Raw genomic sequence first — 22,570 nt, 5'->3', positions numbered from 1 at the left:
TGGTGTCTATAGCCCAGTCCTCTAATTTATCAAGAGTTAAAGTACAGCACTTTGGTTTGCACTGCTATTCATACCCCCATAGTCTGAACAGCTAGGCTGTGTAGACATAGCTTCACAGAGGGCCAAATTCCTTGTTGGTGGAAATGGGTTGGTGTAAAAGCTCAATGGAGCTGAGTCGATTTACACCAGTAAAGAACTTAGCACAAAAATTTGTAGAGGAGAGCTAGAATGTAGGGCGTTTCCAGGAGAGGGAGTTGCAGAGAGGATACCTAGCTGCAGTATCACAGTTAATGAGTGAAAGCCACATTCTTACATTCCTGGAAGGTGAAAGATACTACATTATAGAACCAAAGTGACAAACATGGTCAAAATATAAGGGGAAGTTTACAGAAAATCTGCTCAGGTGCCTGCAGTTTTTGGGGAGCCAGGGAGGGGTGCAGAGGGAGCTATTGGGCTGACACATTATTGCCAGTAGGAGGAAGCAGCTAGCCCAGCTGTTTGCCCCCCTCTGATGGAAATGGTGTCACCTCCGCCCACTATCCCTGCTAAACTCTTCAGGGGGCTCCTGGAGGGGGGAGCAGCAGGCTGGCAGATCCAGGCTCTGCAGGGTCATTCTTCTCTTGTGGGGAGGGACACATTCCCAGGCTTTCTGCCTGGGGACCCAGACCCAAACTCAGTAGCCCTTCTCTCTGTGTGTCAGTTTTCCCGCCCCACCTTTCCTATGTCTGTTAGGAGAGCCCAGGATCCCCTGCTCTTCTCTGGGTTCCAGACCAAGGACCCTGTGCCCAGCAGCTAGGCGCTGCTTCCTCAGACCCCCTGGACTTCTTCCCACCTTAGCCTTTCTTCAGGCCCTTTCTCACAGCCTCTCCCTGGCCTGACTGTACATCTGTCTCTCTCAAGGCCTTTCCTCCCCTTTCAAGCAACCAGAGGGACAGCCCCTCCTCACCTGGGCTTCTGCCCTCAATGCCCCACCCAGCTCCTGCCCCAGCTGGAAACAAAGGGTTACATATAAAACAAAATCATCACACACGTTCTAGAGCCTAAGCTTAACTCACAGGACAGTCCCCATCTCTGACAAGCCCCAACTCCTTTCCTCAGCATTTTCCACCAGATTGGCCAAGATTCCCTTTTCATAAGATCAGGACCACTGGCAGCTTGTCTTCACAGACAGAACAAGGCCAGAGTGTGTCTCTGCACCACAAATATACCAGAACAGACCTTTGATGTTCATCTGAAAACGGTACCCCTAGTTTATCTCTCCCTGCTAGTTTCCTTCTGAAATCTCCGCTAGCCCTTCACTATGATTTGACTTATGACTTCTGTTGTACGACACACAATGGTCCATCAGGAGGCAGGTGCTGAGAAGGCAGGTCTGCTCACTCAGGGTGACTCAGCACATAGCTAACATTTATAAAGAGAGCTAGCGAGTTGGTGGAGGGCTGGAGCCAGCAGCTGGGTGAAGATGGCAGGGCTGACAGCTCACAGTGTGCTGGTGACTGGGTCTACTCGGGGAATTGGCCTGGGACTGGTTAAACACTTCCTGGGGAACCAAACCCACCGGAATGGATCTTTGTGGCCTGCTGGGACCCAGAAAGTGCACGAGCGGAGGTGAGAAACTAGGGGGAAATGATCCCAACAGATTGAATGAAGCCTTGTTTGTACTGCTTCCAGCCTCCACTGTAGTTGCCTTGCTGTAAAGCCCTAGTGTAGACAAGCTAAACTGCAATTTGCATCAGTGCAGTGTACCGCAGTTTCCAGCTCTACTGGGGCACATAATGGCTTTACCTGTCTACACTAGGGGTTTGCACTAGTGCAGTTAGAGTTACCGTATATTTGAGTTTCCCTGCACTGAGCCTCTTTTTCAAGCCTGTTTTCTCTGTCCTGGCGGGGATTTCAAATAACAGAAAACCTGTGGGGCTTTGCAGAGCAGACAAGCTGCAACTCAGAAAGCTCTGGTTAGTCTGCTTTCTGATGGTCCATTCCCCTGCATCCACAGCTGATTGGTTCACATCCACAGCTGCCGGATCCCACCCGCCCAGGCCCCACCTCTCAGCCCTTGTGGATGGGTCCCACTGACTGATGGCTGTTGCTGCGTCCTGGGCTTGTGCCAGCCGCCCTGACACTGTGACAGGGAGTGACATTGACCCCCACCTCCAGCGAGCACCCCTGCTGCGGATACATGAGAACATCGGAATGGCCATACTGGGTTAGATCAAAGGTCCATCCAGCCCAGTATCTGTCCACCGACAGTGGCCAATGCCCGTGCCCCAGAGGGAGTGAAACTAACAGGCAATAATCAAGTGATCTCTCTCCTGCCATCCATCTCCATCCTCTGACAAACAGAGGCTAGGGACACCATTCCTTACCCATCCTGGCTAATAGCCATTTATGGACTTAACCTCCATGAATTTATCTAGTTCTCTTTTAAACACTGTTATAGTCCCAGCCTTCACAACCTCCTCAGGTGTGGAGTTCCACAGGTTGACTATGCACTGTGTGAAGAAGAACTTCCTTTTATTTGTTTTAAACCTGCTGCCCATTAATTTCATTTGGTGACCCCTAGTTCTTATATTATGGGTTCTCCACACCACTCATGATTTTATATACCTCTGTCATATCCCCCGTCTCCTCTTTTCCAAGCTGAAAAGTCCTAGCCTCTTTAATCTCTCCTCACATGGGACCTGTTCCAACCCCCTAATCATTTTAGTTGCCTTTCTCTGAACCTTTTCTAGTGCCAGTATATCTTTTTTGAGATGAGGAGACCACATCTGTACACAGTGTTCGAGATGTGGGCATCCCATGGATTTATATAAGGGCAACAAAATATTCTTTGTCTTATTCTCTATCCCTTTTTAAATGATTCCTAACATTCTCTTTGCTTTTTTGACCGCCTCTGCACACTGCGTGGACATCTTCAGAGAACTATCCACGATGACTCCAAGGTCTCTTTTCTGACTTGTAGCTATATTAGCCCCCATCATATTGTATGTATAGTTGGGGTTATTTTTTCCAATGTGCATTACTTTACATTTATCCATATTAAATTTCATTTGCCATTTTGTTGCCCAATCACTTAGTTTTGTGAGATCTTTTTGAAGTTCTTCACAGTCTGCTTTGGTCTTAACTATCTAGAGCAGTTTAGTATCATCTGCAAACTTTGCCACCTCACTTTTTACCCCTTTCTCCAGATCATTTATGAATAAGTTGAATAGGATTGGTCCTAGGACTGACCCTTGGGGAACACCACTAGTTACCCCTCTCCATTCTGAGAATTTACCATTAATTCCTACCCTTTGTTCCCTGTCTTTTAACCAGTTCTCAGTCCATGAAAGGACCTTCCCTTTCATCCCATGACAACTTAACCCCGCTTCCAGTTCCCCCTCCCTTTCTGTGTCCTCTTTTTGTGAACCTGAGTTATGGACCTAAGGGCTGTCCGTCAGTGGCTGCAGCCCCTGATGCAGACAGGACCTTATGCCAGGTGTCCCCTGACAAACCTAAAGGCCAATTTTTTCAGTGTGGGTTGCTCCTGCTCTCCTTATTCATGTGAGTCATCCCACTGATGTCAGTGGAACTACTCATCTGAGTAAGGGGTATTGGATTTGACCCAGAATGTTCAGAAAAAGAATCTTTGTTCATCCTGGGGTGAGAAGGGTGTGAGCCCAGGTTCCTGTGGGCCTTACTCCAGACAAGGGCAGGTCAAAAATGATGCCGCAAAATTTTATTATTTTTTTTAAACAGAAAATTCAGGGATTGAAAAGATCTTTTTTTTTGCCAGACATGTCTGCATTTACACGTCTATGTAACATTTTGACTTTTTGCCAAGACCACACAAAAAATCCCCAAACTGAAGAGTTGTTGTGTTTTGGTCAAAAGCCAAATTATTTTGAGGGAAACTCAAAATATTTCAATTTTGATAAGCTGCTGCAGTCCCTCACTGGAGTCATAGTCTGGTTTACTCATGTCCCTATTCTCCTCTATAGATTGGTTCTCCAGCCAGACTATATCTCCTATCATACACAATGGTCAGGGACTCCCATGATGCACCACAGTTGCCCCACTGGGGAGAGGAGTTGTACTGCTGCACATAATGGCTTTCTCTGTCTTCGGGAGGCTGCACCATGCAGTCTGACCAGAGAGCCTCATCTGTGGAGGAGAATGGGAGCAAGAGACACTCAAATGTTGTGTCACTCCATGGCCCCATTGCTGAATTGAACTATTTACATTTTTGATTTTTTGGCAGCAAGTCAATATTTCTCATGGGGAAAAAGCCCCACTATCTGACCGTCTCTCCTTCAGACAAGTGGAGTAGCTAGGACAGGAAAACTGAGTGAGCACTGACTTTTGGGGTAGGGGGCAATGACAGGGGAGACAGGGAGGAAGGGGAGGCAGAGGAGATGGGGGGCCTGCCTCCCCCTCCAGCTGGCTCTTACCTCTCAGCAGGCACCAGAAGATGAGGCTGCCCAGGGCACACAAGCTGCAGGGCATGCCCATAGGGCTGAGGGGGGGCCCCACCAGGGATCGAGCTCCGCCTGCCCCTCCTGATCCTGACTAAGTGTCCATCCGCCCATCCATCCATGTCCCTCTCTTGCCAGCACTGTGCGCTGCCAGGTCTCTAGCCCCAGCGCTAGCCCCATCCAGACTCACTCCTTCCAGGCACACCCCTCACTGAGGATGACTCACCTCTTCCCACCCTGTGGATTCAGGGAGCTCCAGCCCTGAGATTTGGGTGGGCCTAGATGCTAAGTGGGTGGATAGTAGCCTATCCAGGGCCACACACGGCTACGCCCCTGCTTCAGACAAATTGCCCATTGATCGCAAGGGCAGCTTTGCAAGAATAAATATTGCAAGATCAGGCCTTGAAAGTTAATGCAAGTAACAGAAACGTTCTTGTTCTGAACGTGCCCTAACACATAGTTGCCGTGGGGCTGATAATGGCTTCGTACCTGGTCAGGAGAGAATGGAACGCTGGGGACCTGAGCCAGCCCACTCATCAAGGGACTCACATCACGTGCTGCATCCCTGACCATCTGGTCCAATAATGGGCCTAATCCTCACCCAGACTCCTATGGGAAAGCACTGGGGGTTAGAGGGTGGCCAGCCCCTGCTCCCCCTTCCTCTCACTCATGCTTCTGGCACAAGAGTTGGATTCATCGGCACTCCGCACACTTCTGTGTGGGGCTTGTGGCTCAGGGACAGGGAGAAGGTAGGACCATAAGCTTGTACTGCTTCCCTGCATCAGATAGCAGAGCCGGCCAGCTGCAGAGGGCAGCTCACTCTGGGTGAGGCAGAATGTTTCCCAGAGCTGCCAGGGGGAAGGCAGCTCTGACCCATCCTCAATGCAGGCCTGTGCCTTAAGGCCATAGCTTGGCCCTGAGCAAGCACAGCAGTGTTTTAGCTCAGTGCCGCTCAGTATATGTCACGGTAGCCTTATAATATACAGTGCAAGCAAGCAGTGTAGAGGGGAAGCAGGGGTCTGGAAGTCCCTGCTCTGCCAGACTTCCTTTGTGACCTTAGGTCAGTCACTGAGGCTATGCTATGCTGGAGGTGGCGTGGTAATTTCCAGCGTGGGTAGATGGACCCACGCCAGCTCTGATCAAGCGAGCATACTAAAAATAGAAGTATAGTCACCTTGGAGACAGCAGCAGGAGAGGCTAGCTGACCTGATACATGCCTAGGATTTCAGACAGGGCTGCACAGGAGTGCTACTAGCCTGTCCCATGGCTACTTTTAGTGCAGTAGCTCAATCAGACCTAGCGTGGCTTGGTCTACTCAAGCTGCAAAGTGCACCTCCAGCTCCAGTACAGACACACCCTGAGTCTCTCTGCGCCTCAGTCCCCCCTCTGTGTAATGGAGGTACTAGCACTTCTGTGACAAATGAAAGGAGTGGGAGGGTAGCTCCCTTTTATGGACACCCAGCCAGCCAGCTATAAGCCCTCTCGTAGTAGTTGTTCTCTATTTGCTTTATCTGTAAAAGGTTAAAAAGTCTCCCTGCCTGAGTAAAAGGAAGGAAGTGGACACCGGACCAAAAAAGTCAATGGGAAGGCTAAAACTTTTTTTAAAAGGGGGAAAAAATGTCCCTGTTGTCTGCCTGTTGTGGTTCTCTGGAGAGGGGGGACAGAGCAGCGATGCTGTAAAAAGCTTTGGACCAGGTGTGAAAAATCATCAGATCATACCTAGAAACTATACATTTGAAACCCCAGATATGTAAGTAGATCAGGGAATGTTTAGGAAGACGCGATTAGGTTTCTCTCCTTTTTATTTCTTTATGGCTTGTGGACGCCTCTGTGCTAACCCCATGTGCTTTTGTTATGCTTGTAACCTTTAAACTGGACCTCAAGAGAGCTATCTTGATGCTTAATCCTTGTAATTATTTTCTTTTAAATCTAGCAAAAAGCCTAAGTTCCAGATGTATTTTCTTTCTTTTGTTTCTAATAAACTTTACCTTTTTTAAGAACAGTACTGGATTTTTGTGTCCTAAGAGGTTTGTGCACATGTTTAATTAGCTACTGGCAACAGCTGATTTCCTTTGTTTTCTTTCTCAGCTCTTCCCTGGAGGGGGGGCGAAAGGGCTTGAGGGTACCCCCCAGGAAGGAATTCCCAAGTGCGCCTTCCTGGGTCCTCAAAGGGGTTTTTGCATTTGAGTGGTGGCAGCATTTACCAAGCCAAGGTCAGAGAAAAGCTGTATCCTTGGGAGTTTAATACAAGCCTGGACTGGCCAGTATTAATTTTTAAACTCCTTCTGGGCCTCCACCCTCTGCACTCGAAGTGCCAGAGTGGGGAACAGGCCTTGACAACTTCCAAACCTCACAGGTGCGCTGTGAGGATAAATACATGACAGATTGTGAAGTGCTCAGACATGATGGTGATGGGGCCAGAGAAGTAGATAGAGGCTGGGAACACAATAAAAGCCAGCATGAATATACAGTGCTCATTGCCTTGTTACTGCATCAGGCCTCCTCAATGCTTTTCAGTCTTACTTCCAGAAATAATTCAAAATTTATCATATTTATACCAGTTTGATCATTACAGCTGCAAATGCCGCATAAGCTCCTCAGCAACCCACCCTTTAGCCTTATATTTCCAACAGTTTTTTAAAATGTTTCTATTTCCAGGAAATTAAGAATCTTGCTGCAAAACATCCAAACCTTGTGCTGGTGCCGCTGGGTATGTCATTTTTGCATAATCTCCCACTATAAACAATCTCTCGGAAATCTGATCTTTTCTACTTCTGGTTCCTATTATTTGCCTTGAAATTCAAGGTCTCTCTTCAGTTTCCATGCTCCTTTCTTCATCTGGAAATAATGTGCAACACTCATTCCAGCAAAATGACTGTTTTGAACTATTGAACCATTGCAGGTCAGCGTGGAAAGCGGCCCATCAGAAATGGCTCAGATCCCAAATTCCTTTATAAAACATCTGTTGTCAGTGTAAAAACGTGCAGACATGAAGTTTGGGCTTTGGGGTTGTCTCAGGCCAGGAGCAGACTGTTGGGGCTGTGTTCAGGTCAATCCCTGAAAGAGTTTTGCTTTATTTGCCTTATCAATTATCAACAAGGGCACAAGGACCTTTAGTTACCTGTTCTCCACTTCAGCAAGGTTTTCCTGAATCCAGTAAAGCTTGTAAAGACCCCAGATTACAGGCTTCAGCACAGCACCTGTGTCACAGATCTGGCTGGAGTCCCACTCACTAGATTGCTGTGGGGGAACCCAGCTTCTTGATCCCCAGGTGGTTTAAGCATCTCTGGGTCTCAGCAGGTGCAGCTGTGGTTCCTCCCTTAACCTTTCTGTCACTGTTCCTGGGTTCCCACTCCGTCTGCTACCCCTTCATGAAAATGGAGCCCCTCAGCCCACCTGCCTTGGGCACCCAGGAGCAGTGCTGATCTCCCCTGTAGATTAACCATACCATCTCCCAGAATCCCTTCAAGGATGTGAGTATCTCTCCCAGGAGACACATGGTAGGTGTAGCATAGAACTCACACAGACTTTGCAAGAGTTCTAGGATGCTGTTGCTCTTAACTTAATCACATGAAAAATACAGGAGTGCTTGTGGCACCTTAGAGACTAACAAATTTATTTCAGCATAAGCTTTCATGAGCTATAGCCCACTTCATCGGATTCATAGACAGGAGTTATTTATACATACAGAGAACATGAAAAGGTGGAAGTATGCATACCAATTGGAAGAGTCCCATCAACTGAGATGAGCTATCGTCAGCAGGAGAAAAAAAACCTTTGAAGTGATAATCGAGATGACCCATAGAAGGTGTCAGGAGAACTTAACATAGGGAAATAGATTCAATTAGTGTAATGACCCAACCATTCCCAGTCTCTGTTTCAACCTAAGTTAATTGTATCCAATTTGCATACTAATTCAAGTTCAGCAGTCTCTCTTTGGAGTCTGTTTTTGAAGCCTTTTTTTTTTTTTCATAATTGCCACCTTCAAGTCTGTCACTGTGTGGTTAGAGAGGCTGAAGTGTTCTCTCACTGGTTTTTGAATGTTCCAGCTCTGGGCCTCCCCCAACCTGCACCTCCCTGTTGCCCCAGCTCTGGGCTATCCCCCCCACCTGCACCCCCTGCTGCCCCAGCCCTGGGCCTTCGCCCGTGACCTGCACCCCCCTGCTGGCCCAGCCCTGGGTCACTGGTAACATGCTCCCAGGGCGGGTCATTCAGTAGGAATTTTGGATGTGCACAGAACACAGACAGGATTGGTTCCCGTGTGGTTACAGAACTGAAGTAAAGTGGAACAATTTTCAGCTTGTGTGGCTGGAGGATCTCTGGATGCATATTATAAGACTGTCCTCCATAAATGAGGAAAAGTTGAGGTGCCTTTATTATTCTTTTGTTCCACTCTTTCTTTCTATGGGGAATTTACCAATGCAATATCACTGTCTTCTTTTTAAACAAATAAAACTAAGAGAAAAAAAGGCACTGGCTGTTGAAAATAGCAATTCCAGTCCTAATAACCACTGGGAAGCATTTCTTGCTCAATTTTATCCTACTTTTTCTACAGCAAGTTACAGTGGATCAGTATATTTGATTTGGGAGAAATGAAGTACCAGCTGCCCAAACTGAGCCTGAGCGCTCCTGAATTTTGAGGTGTTCAAATCTGGAAGGCAGGTGCTAGATTCCCTCTCTGAATATTAGCTAGATCCGGAAAGGAAAAGTCAATTTCTGCTTCCATGGCTCAGAAGTGGAAATCCTCCTACATGCCTGGGACTGTATCTAAAGCTGCCCAGGTCCAGAGCCTCCCCTCCTTTACTTTTCATTTTAAATTCTAGTGGGATCCACGTACCTCCCTCGCTAGGCTTCAGATAGAGAGGGGCACGATCCATTTAGTCCACCCAATTCCTTCTTTGGGGGCTGCAAGATGAGGTCACACCAGTATCCCTAATCCAGTGTGGGGAGGTCTTCTGAAGGGGATATCTGGGCCAAAGCCTCCTACTCCTTGGTCACACTTGTTCCCCATTCCCAGTGCCACCCCGCTCTAGCAGTGAGCTCTCCATTCACAGCAAGCTGCAGCATGAGGGTTCAGCTACAATACTCCCTCCCCCACCCTTTCCGGTTGATAATGCCCAAAGGAATGCTGGGAAATGTAGTTCTAGCCAGGAAACTAGCTCTATAGGCAGGGAGCTAACCAAGGAACTACAGTTCCCAGGGCCCCCTGTAGGTTCTCAGCTCCAAGACTGGATCCCTGCCAGCTGCCGCCCCTGCAAATGGGCTGCCCCAAGCAGTTGCTTGTTTTGCTGGTGCCTAGATCTGCCTCTGCCCTCCGCATCCTCATCCAAGATTTTCTCCTCCTGGCTTGGTCTGCTCTCAGCTGGCACATGAGCCACCAAAGTATCCAGAGAGGCCTTCGCACTGGAGGTGGGGTTGCCCCTGAATATTGTGTCCAGCTCTTTGTAGAACCGACAGCTTGTGGGTGCAGCACCGGAGCGGCAGTTTGCCTCCCGTGCCTTGTGGTAGGCGTTCCACAGCTCCTTCACTTTGACCGTGCACTGTCCCCTCTCTGTCATGCATCGTGAAATCTGTCTGTAGGTATCAGGGCTGGCTCCAGGCACCTGCCCAGCAAGCAGCTGCTTGGGGCGACCAACGGTGAGGGGCAGCATGTCCAGCTTTTCGGTGGTGGGTCCCTCACACTCTCTCAGAGTGAAGGACCAGCTGCCAAATTGCCGCCGAAGACTGAAGCAGCAGCGGTAGAGCTGATTGCAGTCATGTTTTTTTTCTGCTTAGGGAGGTAAAAACCCTGGAGCCAGCCCTGGCTGTCTGTGCATAGGCTATGGCCAGCGCCCTTTGTAACTTGAGACCCAGCAGGGAGATGTGATCAGGTGATACCTTTTGCCCAGGAAGCAGGACAAAGTCCAGGGCATCAAGCCCAGGACTCCCCAAGATGGACTTAGCTAAGAGTCACTAAGTTCTGTGCTAACAAGTTCTGTTCTACGCTGTGTACCTCTTGACAAATAAACTTTCTGTTTTACTGGCTGGCTAAGAGTCACTGCTGACTGTGGAGTTGGGGTGCAGGGCCCTTTGGCTTCCACGGGAGCCCCGCCTGGGTGGACTCGCTGAGGGAAGCACATGGCGTGGATGGGGATGCTGAATGCTCTGAGGTCAGACCCAGGAAGGCTGAAGCTGTGTAGGCTTCTTGCCCTGGCGACAGTCTGCTCACAGGGAGGAGGCTCCTGCAGAGTCCTGACTGGCTTCCTAGGGAGTAGTTCCAGAGCATCACCCGGTGACTCCGTGACAGCTAGCTCTTCTCATTAGTGGATCTCAAAGGGATTTACAAAGGTCAGGATCCTTCTCCCCCTTACAGCTGAGGAAACTGAGGCACAGTGAGGGGCCCAAGTTCACCCAGCAGGCCAGTGGCAAAGCTGGGGATAGAACCCACGTCTCCTGAGTCCCAGTCCAGTGCTCTGTCCACAGCAGGTGTCACTCTCTAGGTCCAAGTGGAGAAGGGGCTCACTTTGAAAATGACTTGCAAGTGAGCTCTGCATGGGCTGTTTGTATGGGTAAGGGGCTCCCAGGCAAAATGACCCCTCCACAGCAGGATACATAAAGGTGACCAGATAGGCTACTTCTGCCATGACAGATACAGCAACTGTGAAAAAACGGGATGGGGTGGAGGGTAATAGGCGAGTACATATGAAAAAGTCCCCCCAAAATGGGACATCTGGTCACCCTATTGACAGGGAGATGTGTTCACATGGACTCTGCTGATCGAGCTAGTATCAGCTGAAGGTGACCCCTGCAAACTATTGGAGAAACTGACATGATCACTGGCCAGTGAAATCAATTGCACTAGATGTGTGGGGGTGCAAAGGCAGTTCCTACTCACTAGAGTAGGTTACCATATGTCCGTATTTTCCCGGACATGTCCGGCTATTTAGTTGTTAATTGCCGTCGAGGAGGATTTTTTAAATATATAAAAATGTCCGGTAAATACAGAGGTATGATAACCCTACCCACTGCCCCTCTCTCCTCTTGGGGTGTCAGCTCGCTGCAACCTGCGGACTTCAATCTCTCCCCCTGTGCTACTGCAACCCCGCACCCCACGGCTAGGAGCAGTGGCATCTCTGCAGCCAGTTGCGGGTAGGAGGGACCCGCGGCCGCTTCTCCCCCCTTCGAGCATCCCCTGCGGCTCTGGCAGAGCCTGTCTCCCCGCTCCGCCCCGGCCGTGCAAGGAGCCTCTCTGCCAGCGGTCCGTGCAGCACCTCCCAGGAGCCCGAGCTCCCCTCGGAAGGGCCCGCGTGCAGCCTCCCGCAGCTGTCTGGCCTAAGCCGCCATAGCCTCACCAGGTCCGGTTGGGAGCGGGGTGGAGGCGCCCTGACCCAGGGGCAAGGCCTGGGCCACGCATGCAGCACTTCTCTGCTCCAGCCCGGCCAGAGAGGGAGCCCGCGGCTGGGATGCAGCCTCGCAGGTGGGAGCGCGTTGGGATGGGATGCCCAGCTCGGGGCCCGAAGCAACTTCCCATCCCCTCAGCTCCAGCTGCTGCTGTGCCGGGGGAAGCGCCCGACCGGGGGCGCATGGGCTGGAGAGCAGGGAGCCAGGAAACTTGGACCCCAGGAAGGTGGCAGCTGTTTCACGGGGGGCGGGAGGGGGAATGTGGCACGCTCAGGGGAGGAGGCGGGGCTGGGGATTTGGGGAAGGGGTCCAATGGGGCAGGGAGGGGGTGGAGTTGGGGTGGGGACTGTGGGGAAGGGGTCCAATGGGGCGGGGAAGGGGCGGAGTTGGGGCAGGGCAGGGAGGGCATGGAATGTCCTCTTTTTTCAATGTTCAGAGATGGTAACCCTAGGCTAGAGGACAGTTCAGTTGACTGACCTCTCTCATCTAGACAAGGCTGCAGGTTTGGGGTGCTGGGTGCTGTTTTTTGCTGTGGACTAACATAAACCTCACAGATCTGCTGAAGGGGGCAGGGGTGAAGGAAGGTGGTTTTATGCCACATTTGTACCCTCCCAGTCCAGGGCTGAACCAGCCCATGCAGCAACATAGGCAACCCGCAGGCCCCCCGCACTGCCCACTGGATGACAGTGCTGCTGCTCACTCCCTCGCCCCCAGCTTACCTCTGGCTCCTCCACACACTCTCAGCATACACCCTGCACCTGGCCCAGGGGGCAGGGAAGGGCAGGTAGGGCCTCCTGGGACTGTCTTCCACAATGCCTGCCAGCTGCACGTTCCCCTCCGCCTGAAACCTCGGCCCTGTTAAATCCAGGAATCTTGCCTGTCGCAAAAGGAGGTCAGATTTGGGCTGACTCCACTTTTACCCAACTCTGTGTTGGGCCTAATTCTCCATTGCCCTGTGCCGTGTATGGAGTTGGTGCAAGGTGCTGCCATTGTGCTCTGGTGACTCCCCACACCCCAGAGACATTCTGTCCTTTGCCAATCCCAGTGCCTCCAGACCCTGCTGCTCGGATGCTGCTCCCCCACCCCATTCTTATGCAACTCCGGTTCCCACGGCCACGATTCTGTAGCCTTAATCACTGTTTTATTAACTCACCCCCATTAAAGTCCAAAATACTGACTCATTCCACATCAGTCCCCAAGGACATATCTGTTTATTGTGATATATTACAGCAGCCGGGCAAACTGGGATCAGGTACCACCAGCTGCACAACCCTGTAGGGAGGTGCTCTAAGGAGCCTGTGCAAATTTGGTGTTTAGGTTGGAGCTCCCAGACATCACTAACTTCAAGACCCAGGGTCAACATGGGCTCTAACTTACCCTCATTACCCCATTCAAATGAAGGGGATCACACGTGTGTAACAGCAGAATGGGCACCATAGAGCAGTGGGGTTTAGCCTAGCTGAGGCGCTCTCTGAGGAGTTAGACTTTGTATATTCCCAACAAAAAAGACTTTTCACAATAAAATGTCATTTTTTACAGGAAATTTTGAAAAAAAAAAAGAAAAAATTTTCTTTTCAGTTTTTGAAAACCCCAAAATGTTGGAAATTTCATATTTAAGTTTCTCCCCTTCTCTAATTTTTTCTCCACTAAATGAATAGATTGGAGTGGGGAAGTGTCCAATTTTCTTTTCTCCTTTCCACTCTGAAACTTCCAAAGTTGAAAAAAGTCTGAAAAAAGTTAAGAGTGGAAGAAGGAAAGGCTGCGACTTTATCACTCTGGAATCCTTTAAAAGATGAGGGAGTTTTAAAAAGATCTAGAATCCCACAGTTTGCTTTTTTCTGTTGCTGCTCTGCAAACTTTTCCAAAGTTAGAGAAGTTTTGAAAAGTTACAGAGTGGGAGAAAATAAACAAAACTCTGAGTATTAGTCATTTTTATTGCACCTTCTGAGAAAGAGGAAAAAAGGGGCTCTGTGTGTGTGTAAATATGTAAAAAAGGAAATTTAACGTTTTTTAAAAGGTAACAAAAATTTTTTAAAATTGAAGATTACTTCATTCAAACACTGCAAAACGGGGGAAAAGAACTGATTTTTTTGTAAATGTTTTCCCCTAAGTTTTGACCATATTTTGGTGGTTCCATAATGCAATATCTTTTAGCTTCCAAGAAATTTGCCTTACAAGCATCCAAACCTTGTGATACTGCTGCTAGGTATATTCTCTCCAAACACCCTAGAAATGCCCTACATTCTAAATCTCCTTCACAGTCCTTTTGCCCAGCTCTGTGGAGCTTTTCCACCAGCAGGGAACCTGGCCTTTTGTGATTCTATGTCTACGTGGCTCAGCAGTTCAAACTCCACGCTGTGCACCTGAGCGCACTCAGGTGTTGTGCTGTGACTCCCCTGCGTGGGATTCGCTCCAACCGTTCCCTCTTTGTTCTCTTCCCAGGGGAACCCTTCTTACTTGCATCTAAACCTGCACTGTCCCCCCAAAGATATCTGACCTGGAGCCGAACAGGTTTCCTTTCCTACACTTGCAGCTGAGTCAGAGCCCAGCCCAGTTCAGCTGCACCCAGTGCAAATCCTGGCTATCAGCAGCTGTTATTGCTGCAGCAGCAAACACAAAGCCCTGCAGAGTAAGTGATCCCACCTGATTCTGGCTTTGCACGTAGGCGGCAAAGGTAAACTCCCCTTGATTGTACCAGGCCCCAGAGTTACACAGCCCAGAGATGGTGCTAGGTCCAGGCTTGTCTGTTATCACTGAAAGGTGCCTTTGCACCATGGCTGAGCAAGGCTGTGGGCAATGGGCAGGGCAAACCGCCAGCTGCACCAGTGAGTCAGCAAATCCCAAAGCGCCCTTTGCCAGCAGAAAAGTGCTACCTGCTGAAAGAATGGAGAATCTGGGGCAAAGCCCAGCCTGTTACCTCCCTGCCCTTACACCAGCCCAGGGCATGTTCTCTGCTCCCCCCCCCCCTCTGCTGATCAAGGGGACACGACTGACTGTAGCTCCTGGAAAGAACTGCCCATTAGCAGCAGGTCCCAGCCCCAGTCTGACTCTTGGAATCTGTCCCCTCAGTCAGAGCTTCGACTCACATCTTGTGGCTATCAGCCAGGGCATTCGGGGGTGGGATTCCCTCCTCAGAGTCAGCCCTCCAATCTCCCCTCTGTGGGGGTTCAAAGCCAAATGACCAGGAGATGCCTGAGCTGCTGTAGCAGGACAAGCTGGGGAGGGGAAAGGAGGAAGCCAGCTGGGCTCCCTGTCTGATCATTCCTCTGATCTGATACATAGCACCAGCGCAGTTCCCTTTCTAGGGACACGACATGTAGCAAGAGCTCCTGACTTTTTTGGAGGGAGAGGGGGAAGCAAACCAGGCTTCCCTGAATTTTTGTTGGCCTCTGCTGGACTCTTTCCAATTTTTCCAGAAGGATGTGGAAAAATTGGAAAGAGTCCAGTGGAGGACAACAAAAATGATTAGGGGACTGGAGCATGTGACTTTTGAGGAGAGGCTGAGGGAACTGGGATTGTTTAGTCTGCAGAAGAGAAGAACGAAGGGGGATTTGATAGCTGCTTTCAACTACCTGAAAGGGGGATCCAAAGAGGATGGATCTATACTGTGGTGGCAGATGACAGAACAAGGAGTAATGGTCTCAAGTTGCAATAGGGGAGGTTTAGGTTGGATATTAGGAAAAACTTCACTAGGAGGGTGGTGAAGCACTGGAATGGGTTACCTAGAGAGGTGGTGGAATCTCCTTCCTTGGATGTTTTAAGGTCAGGATTGACAGAGCCCTGGCTGGGATGATTTAGTTGGGGATTGGTCCTGCTTTGAGCAGGGGGTTGGACTAGACTGACCTCCTGAGGTCTCTTCCATATTCTATGATTCTATTAAAAAATAATACATGGAGATATGCCTATCTCATAGGGCTGGAAGGGACCCTGAAAGGTCATCAAGTCCAGCCCTCTTCCTTCACTAGCAGGATCAAGTACTGATTTTTGCCCCAGATCCCTAAGTGGCCCTCTCAAGGATTAAACTCACAACGCTGGGTTTAGCAGGCTGATACTCAAACCACTGGGCTATCCCTCCAGGAATATGACGACACCAACTCATTCCCTTTCAGTATAACAACCTTCTCCTATTGCTAGCAAATGTATTTAGTTTTGTAGACAAGTGGCAGAAGTCTGTGCTGAAGCATTCACAATTCAAAGCTGTATTCATGATATATGAAGTAGGGTGGTTACAGGTGTAAATAACAGAGTTTCTTTTTAGCTTTTTCATTCCCTAAAACCCCCCTAGGAAATGAGATTAAAAAACGACATTAAAAGAATGTTAATTGGATTGCAAAATCAAGCTCCCATATGTTAAGAAATGCCAGAATTAAGATTGCTCATGTCACCTGCTGCATCATGATACAGTTCTTAATTACATGACCACATACTATTTTTTCCACAGGCTGCATGCCTCCTTCAGTGCACAGCTAGATGGGCAAGGGAACAGAATTAAGGTTGTGCAGACAATTATAAAGCTGCAAATCTTACATTTGAGGGCTTGACTTTGTAACCTAATTAACTCCATTTGTATGCAGTTTTTTGTATGTGATATATTGATAGCTTGAAGGAATCAGCCACAGCTCTACAACTATCTCCCGAGAGCTCAGCTGGTAAGGGATGACATCTCTCCCTCTCCAACACAAACCACTGTAACCTCAGCCATATTTATTTCATACAGTATCAGGAATGGAACCAGCTCATGCTCGTAATAAATCCAATCATCACTCTCTCCAGAAGCTACAGACCCCACGAGCATCCAGGCCACTGCAAAGAAAGCTGAGGCCCATCTGGGAGGATCTGGCCTGAATTTGCTGATAAATAATGCTGGCATTATGCCAGAGAGCACCCTGGAGTCAGTGACTGCTGCAGATATGTTGGCCGTGTATAAAATCAACTTTGTGGGACCAATGTTGGTGACCCAGGTCAGTCTGCCTGACACAGGGCTTCAGCTGAGAATTTGTAGCTTCTACTTTGGTTTCCAGGGAAGAAAAACAGCTGATGAGATCTAGAACTTCACTCATCTCTGTTCTAAGTCAAAGGGACTTGATCTTGCCTTAGTTACACCTGTGCCACCCCCATGACATTAATGGAGTGGCACTTACATAGCAAAGAGGAGAATTTAGCCCAAGGTTCATATAGGCATCCAGGCACCCGAAGCAAGACACAAATCATTCATTGCCATCTCTTTCCATTTCTCAAACCAGAGTGGTGCTTTGCTTTGCTGCTGATGCCGAGACAAGTTTCCTAGTGGGAAAAGTTAGCCAGACTCAGACCTTTAGTATCATCCAAATGAAATCCCCTGGCCACGCGCTGCTCACATTCACTTGGAGCAAATGGATAGCACTGATAACATCTGTGCTCATTTGGCTTTTCTCCGCACTCCAGCCACTGCTGGTGCTGAACATGCCCTGCACCCCCTGCCCTGTTTGCACCTGCAGACTCCTCCACTTTGAACAAATATGCTGTAGTTGTAAAATAAACAGGGTTTGACTAATGAAGTGAGAAGCCAGGACATTTCTGGAGTCCTCAGACATTTGTGGGGCTGCAGGACACTGTGAAGGCTGGGAGTGTCCCACTGAAACCTGCATTTGTAGTCACTTCACTAGTAGGCCCTAGGATCATCAGGGCACAAGACCATTGTGATTTCCCCCCTGGTGCAACCCACACTCTTGCAGATGGATGGGGAATAACCAAGGATGTGGTTTGTGTTTTCTGGAAGTATGATGGGGTTAAATCTTCCTCCCTTTCCAGTCATTTTTCTCCCCATCTTCCAGTGTCCCTGTCTGCATCTCACCTATGTCCTTGGGTCCCATGTGCTCGAGCTGCATCCCCCATCCTGCCTCATCTGTGTCCCCAGGTCCTATTGTCTCCCCCACCCCAGCTCCTGTTCTTATTTGTGCTTCTACCTGTCCACGAGAACTTGATCTGCTTCCAACTTTGGGAGGTCCAGCAGCTGCTGTGGCTTCTCCTCCGGTCCGTATTTCCATCCCTGCCTGCTCCCAGGTTCACAAGATCTGTGCTCCCCCTTCCTTCCAGAAAGGCAAGTATTGACCTCCCAGCAACAGCCTGGATTTGCTAGCTGTGATCCAGAAAGAAACAATGAGCACAGGAAGGTGTGGGCCAGCTGCCATCGAGGCCAGGATGGGTGGGTGCTTCGAACACGAGTGAAGTTTCATTCTCCCCCTTTCATGTTGTCGGGGATATCTTTATCCCAGACTTTTCAGGTTCGTTGTCTGACCGCAAGAGAGACAGGCAACCCAGCAAAGTCCGAAACCAAGTTCTTTATTGATGCATGCACACAAGCAACAAAGAACAAGCCCGTTCTCCACAGAGAACCAGAACCAGCCCCCCCCCCTTTCTTCAATAGAGCACAAATTTATATAAGCACGTTTACACCACAGTTAAAGCATGTAATTGCCTGCGGTAAATTAACAGCACCTGCTGAAGCATTTGATTACAAAATTCATGGCCTTGAGCAGTTCCTGGGGAACAAGCATTTTCCTTATTAGTACTGAGTGCAAGGGGTGGGGGGGTTAATTCACCCAGCTCCTGCTTGCTGACTTCATTCACCCACCTTCTGAGCCCCCCTTGTTCATGCATCAAGCGTGTGATTACCTGCTCAGCCTATCTTGTGGGCCTTCGGGCCCACTTTAAAGCATCCTATCTATCAATGTGCATGCTGCAGGCAGAGCTGATGGTGGAGGACAGCATGCAGGGGATTCTGAAGGTGCTCTCCATCCTCTCTGAGAAACACCATGGGATTGTAGTGGACTGGACAGGAAGAAATGTGCCATGGTGAGAGCCTGGCCTACAGGAATGATTTCACCAGCAGTGTACACAGGACACCCCAGCACCCGTCTGCATCTCATGAATAAACATCTCTGCCTGAACTAGTGCTGTTACTGAGTCTCTCTCCTCAGTCCTGCAAGGATGCCTTTTGGGTTATGGGTTCAGGACAAAAGGAGGACATTTCTTTAAAGGAGATTGCCTAGTAATTAGAGGGCAGGCAGCTCTGCCACTGGGCTGGTGGGCCCTTGGGCATGTTGCTTAGTCTCAGTTTTCCCCCTAATGCTGCCTGACCCTTGTGTAGCATTTGGAGAGCCTCTGATGAAAAGCAAAGTATTACAATGGCAGTTATAGTGTGCACAATCCAGCTGAGCTTACTGAAATAACTCCAGGCACGGGGTAGATAGTGTGGATTTCCATATATAACAAATTGGGCTTTTAGCAGGAAATTCACCTAATTCTCTATCTATATTAGCTCACTAGGAACAAAGGAACGGGAACAGGAACCAGTTGAGTGGGAAGCACCACTATCCACTGTCCCACCGCTCCACAAAGAGGATGTACACAGGTCTGCTTCACAGCGATCATTAGAGTTTATTGGTAAACAGCAACACCAGCATTAGAAGTGTCAGTAGAAAAATATAATTTACTTTTACATGGTTTTCTGTTATACAAAGATTTGCTCATATTGGCTGCAGCAGTGAGTGAGATAGAAAGGGAGGCTCATTTGGTTCAGCCAGCACACAGTATAAGCACACACGTGAACGACAGGACCACGAACCTCCGCTCCAGGCATAACATGACTCCAGTGCAGAAGGCCTCTTGCCAGGCTCTTTGCTTCACTTAAGCTTTTGATTAGGCCCTCTGGGCTAGGGTGAAATGCACCTTCGTCAGTCAGTCAACAGCACATGTGCTTTCACATTTTTCTACAAGTTCTTTGCTAGTTTTGGTCATTTTGCCCCATTATGCAGTGGGAACTGCACTGCACCAAAACAAGCCTGGATCATTTTAACAGCCCCATGCAACAGCTGCACAGACCTTTGATAAAAAGTTGGTGACAAAGAGCTACCTTCTAGGCATGAACTGTTATTACAGCGTCTTCACTGGCTCTTAAGATTCAGTCCCTCCCTGCCCCCCCAGTAAATATTTTTATGTACAGGCTGAGGGCCAGATCCTCAGTTTTTGTAAACTAGCATAGCCCTATTTATTTCAGTGATGCTACGTCCATTCACACCAGATGAAGATTAACTGTGAGCCTCTTCTACTTCCTTAATTAAGTTTGAAAGGACATTAAGGAACTGAGCAAGCACATTTGATGGTGGGGGTGGAAGACAGACATTGCTTTTAATAATGATTTGTTGTACCAGCTCACAAGTGCTCCTTTTGGGCTAGGTTTACTGCGTGGGAAAGGAGAGAGAAGGATGTCTCCCCTGTAGCCTTCTGCATTTCAACAGAGGGTGGAGAAGAAGACTGGAGAACACCGAAGATAGGGGAATCTCCAAAACAATATGAACAGTCTTGCCCACGGGACTCAGTATTGATAAGACTGGTCACATTTACAATTCGCTGGACCTGGGCAAATTCAGATAAACACTACAGATAACAAATCATTCAACACTCAATACCTACTGAAGAGGCATATTCACATTCTTCAAGATGAGCAGATAAATGGTAGTTAAGGAAATTAAATAGGTAGAAAATAGAACAGCTTCTAGGTCTTCCAGTTGCTCCAAGCCATTTTATCCTCATGTTTGTTCTAGCTCATAATCATGAGTTTTTCTCATTCAAGTCCAAACACAGCAATTAACAGTCAAAAGAACTCTGCTAGTGAGTGGCCATGGAAAGCACCAGTGAGCAGAGAGACCTTTTAGGAGGAGAACTTTTTGGCACCAGCTCTCGCCTCCCACCCCTGCTTTCTTCACATCCCTACAGGAAGAGTCAGCAGAAGGACAAAGTTTCCTCTCCAACCCTCTAGATTTGTTGAGCCAGCAGTCCCCCAAACTGGCTGTATAGATGAGGGCACCTGCTCTCCAGCTTCATTTATCCCCCTGGATTGTCCTCATGTGAGACCTGCAGATTCTTTGCTCTTTCGTGTCAGGACATCATTAAGCCTTTTCTGTTAAACTCTCCCATGGGGCATGATCCTTGCTCTTGAGAATCCAAACACGGGAGTGGGAACACAGCACAGGGGGCACTGCAGATGTCTGGAACACCAGTTTCTAGTGGCCCCCATAAAGAAAGGATTCTAAGATATTCAGTTTACCTGACCCGAGCCCCATGACCCAAGACTTTTATAGACTAAGGAATTTTGTACCCAACAAAATTCAGGGTCATCTGTGCAAGCAAGCTGTGTTTAGGACATGGGCTATGCTGTGCAGATATTGGAAGTAAGTGGGAAACAGGACAGGATACGGGTGACTTTTACATAGCTCATTTCAGACTGCTTTTCCTCCTTTCAGACTCTTGGCAAAGAAAGAGTCTGAGGTGGCCAAGCTAACCCAAGCCTTAGCCACCAGGAGAGAGGGATACAAGGATAATGGTGACGACAGCCCTTTGCATGCAGCATAACACACACAGGATACGTTTAGAAGTCCCAGGGTTTAGTACAAGTTACTTGGTGTTCAGTGGGTTACAACAGCAGTTACGTATAATTTGAACCTTTGCCACCTCCAGACTAGGGACTCACATGAAAGCCTCTCTCAGATTACACCACAGCTTGTATTTTTTTGACTAATGCTGACTGGCCTAGTTTAGATAGATTCTAGGAAGGCCTCATCACAATAAACTGCCTCTCCAGGTAACTGTTGATGGGCAACAGGACACTATTTTCTTTATGCTGCGACAAGTGCACTACCTCTCTTCTGACTGTTTATGGTAGCTAGCACTCGGTTCAGAGGAAGCGATGGGTGTTATTGTAAAAGGAAGCAGGAATTTAGATGTAAAAAGCAATCTGGTTTGCCTGGTTTGTTAATAAAATAATTAAAACCAAATTCAGTTAGAGAAAAAAAAAAAAACCACTTTTTTAAACGTGTCTCCTGAGGAGCGGATGCCCTACTAATGGACCCATCTGATGCTTCCCTTGTAGCAAGCCGAAGGACTCCATTAATTGATCTAGAAACGCAAATACATTGCCCTTGGCACCATGACAAAACAGTGGGGAAGCTGCAGATCCTACATAGCCTGAAAGGAATGCTGAGGGTTAATCCCCAGGCTCTAGAGAACTAGGGATACACCAGCCCCACAGAAAGCACAGGGCTGTACAAGGGCCTTTACTTCACAAGTGCAGAGAGAAAAGAGTTTAAAATCCTCTTCTTAAAAAACAAAAAACAGAAGAGATCATGTTTCCTGGCAGTACTAGTCATCGAAGGAAGGGCAAATCCCCTTGACACTTTCTGGGATCCCAAGGATGCATCCAATCCATGGAGATATCTCAGAGACAGTTAGGCCCAGATATTTAGAATGGAGGATGTGCACAGTCTGTGCTTGCAGGTTCTACAGCGGCATTAGCAAGTGGCCTGTTAAGACACACAGCTGGCACATGGTGTGACTGCAATTGTGCAGTCATGGAAGCCACGTGCAGAATTCTAAATCTCTGGACCTCTGATTATTACATCATCAAATTAAGACTTGAATTAGCATCATGCCCTTGTAAAAATGTTAAGATTAAGTACTTAAAGGGAGAACTAACAAAAGCTTAATCAAAGTCAGGCTTTTTCAAGGCTCGGAAATCAAGAGGGATACACACGTGATTTCCAACTACTTGTTGCTGGGGTAGTGGTCATTTGCCCCCTTAGCAGAAGGTATATGGTGGCTGGTAAGTTTCACTGTAATAGGATGTTATCAATAGTGACCTCTTAACATACAATAATTCTCCTGCCTCAGCAATGAATGTGAATACAATCTGGCACCAA

At 48.4% G+C, this 22,570-nt stretch overlaps 1 protein-coding gene across 1 annotated transcript; it reads left to right on the top strand.

The window, feature by feature from the left end:
- Positions 1 to 1,462: 1,462 nt before the first annotated feature.
- Positions 1,463 to 18,301, top strand: LOC127034492 (galactitol 2-dehydrogenase-like). Its single transcript, XM_050923374.1, is given in 4 exon segments — positions 1,463 to 1,547; positions 1,550 to 1,608; positions 7,113 to 7,164; positions 16,608 to 18,301. Coding segments are annotated over 4 exon segments (471 nt in total). The 3' UTR covers positions 16,883 to 18,301.
- The last annotated feature ends 4,269 nt before the right edge of the window (positions 18,302 to 22,570 follow it).

This window comes from Gopherus flavomarginatus, chromosome 14 (assembly GCF_025201925.1).
Source record: "Gopherus flavomarginatus isolate rGopFla2 chromosome 14, rGopFla2.mat.asm, whole genome shotgun sequence".
Taxonomy (NCBI): Eukaryota; Metazoa; Chordata; order Testudines; family Testudinidae; genus Gopherus; species Gopherus flavomarginatus.
The sequence above is the reverse complement of the archived record's forward strand: the minus strand, read 5'-3'. Positions and strand labels throughout refer to the sequence as shown.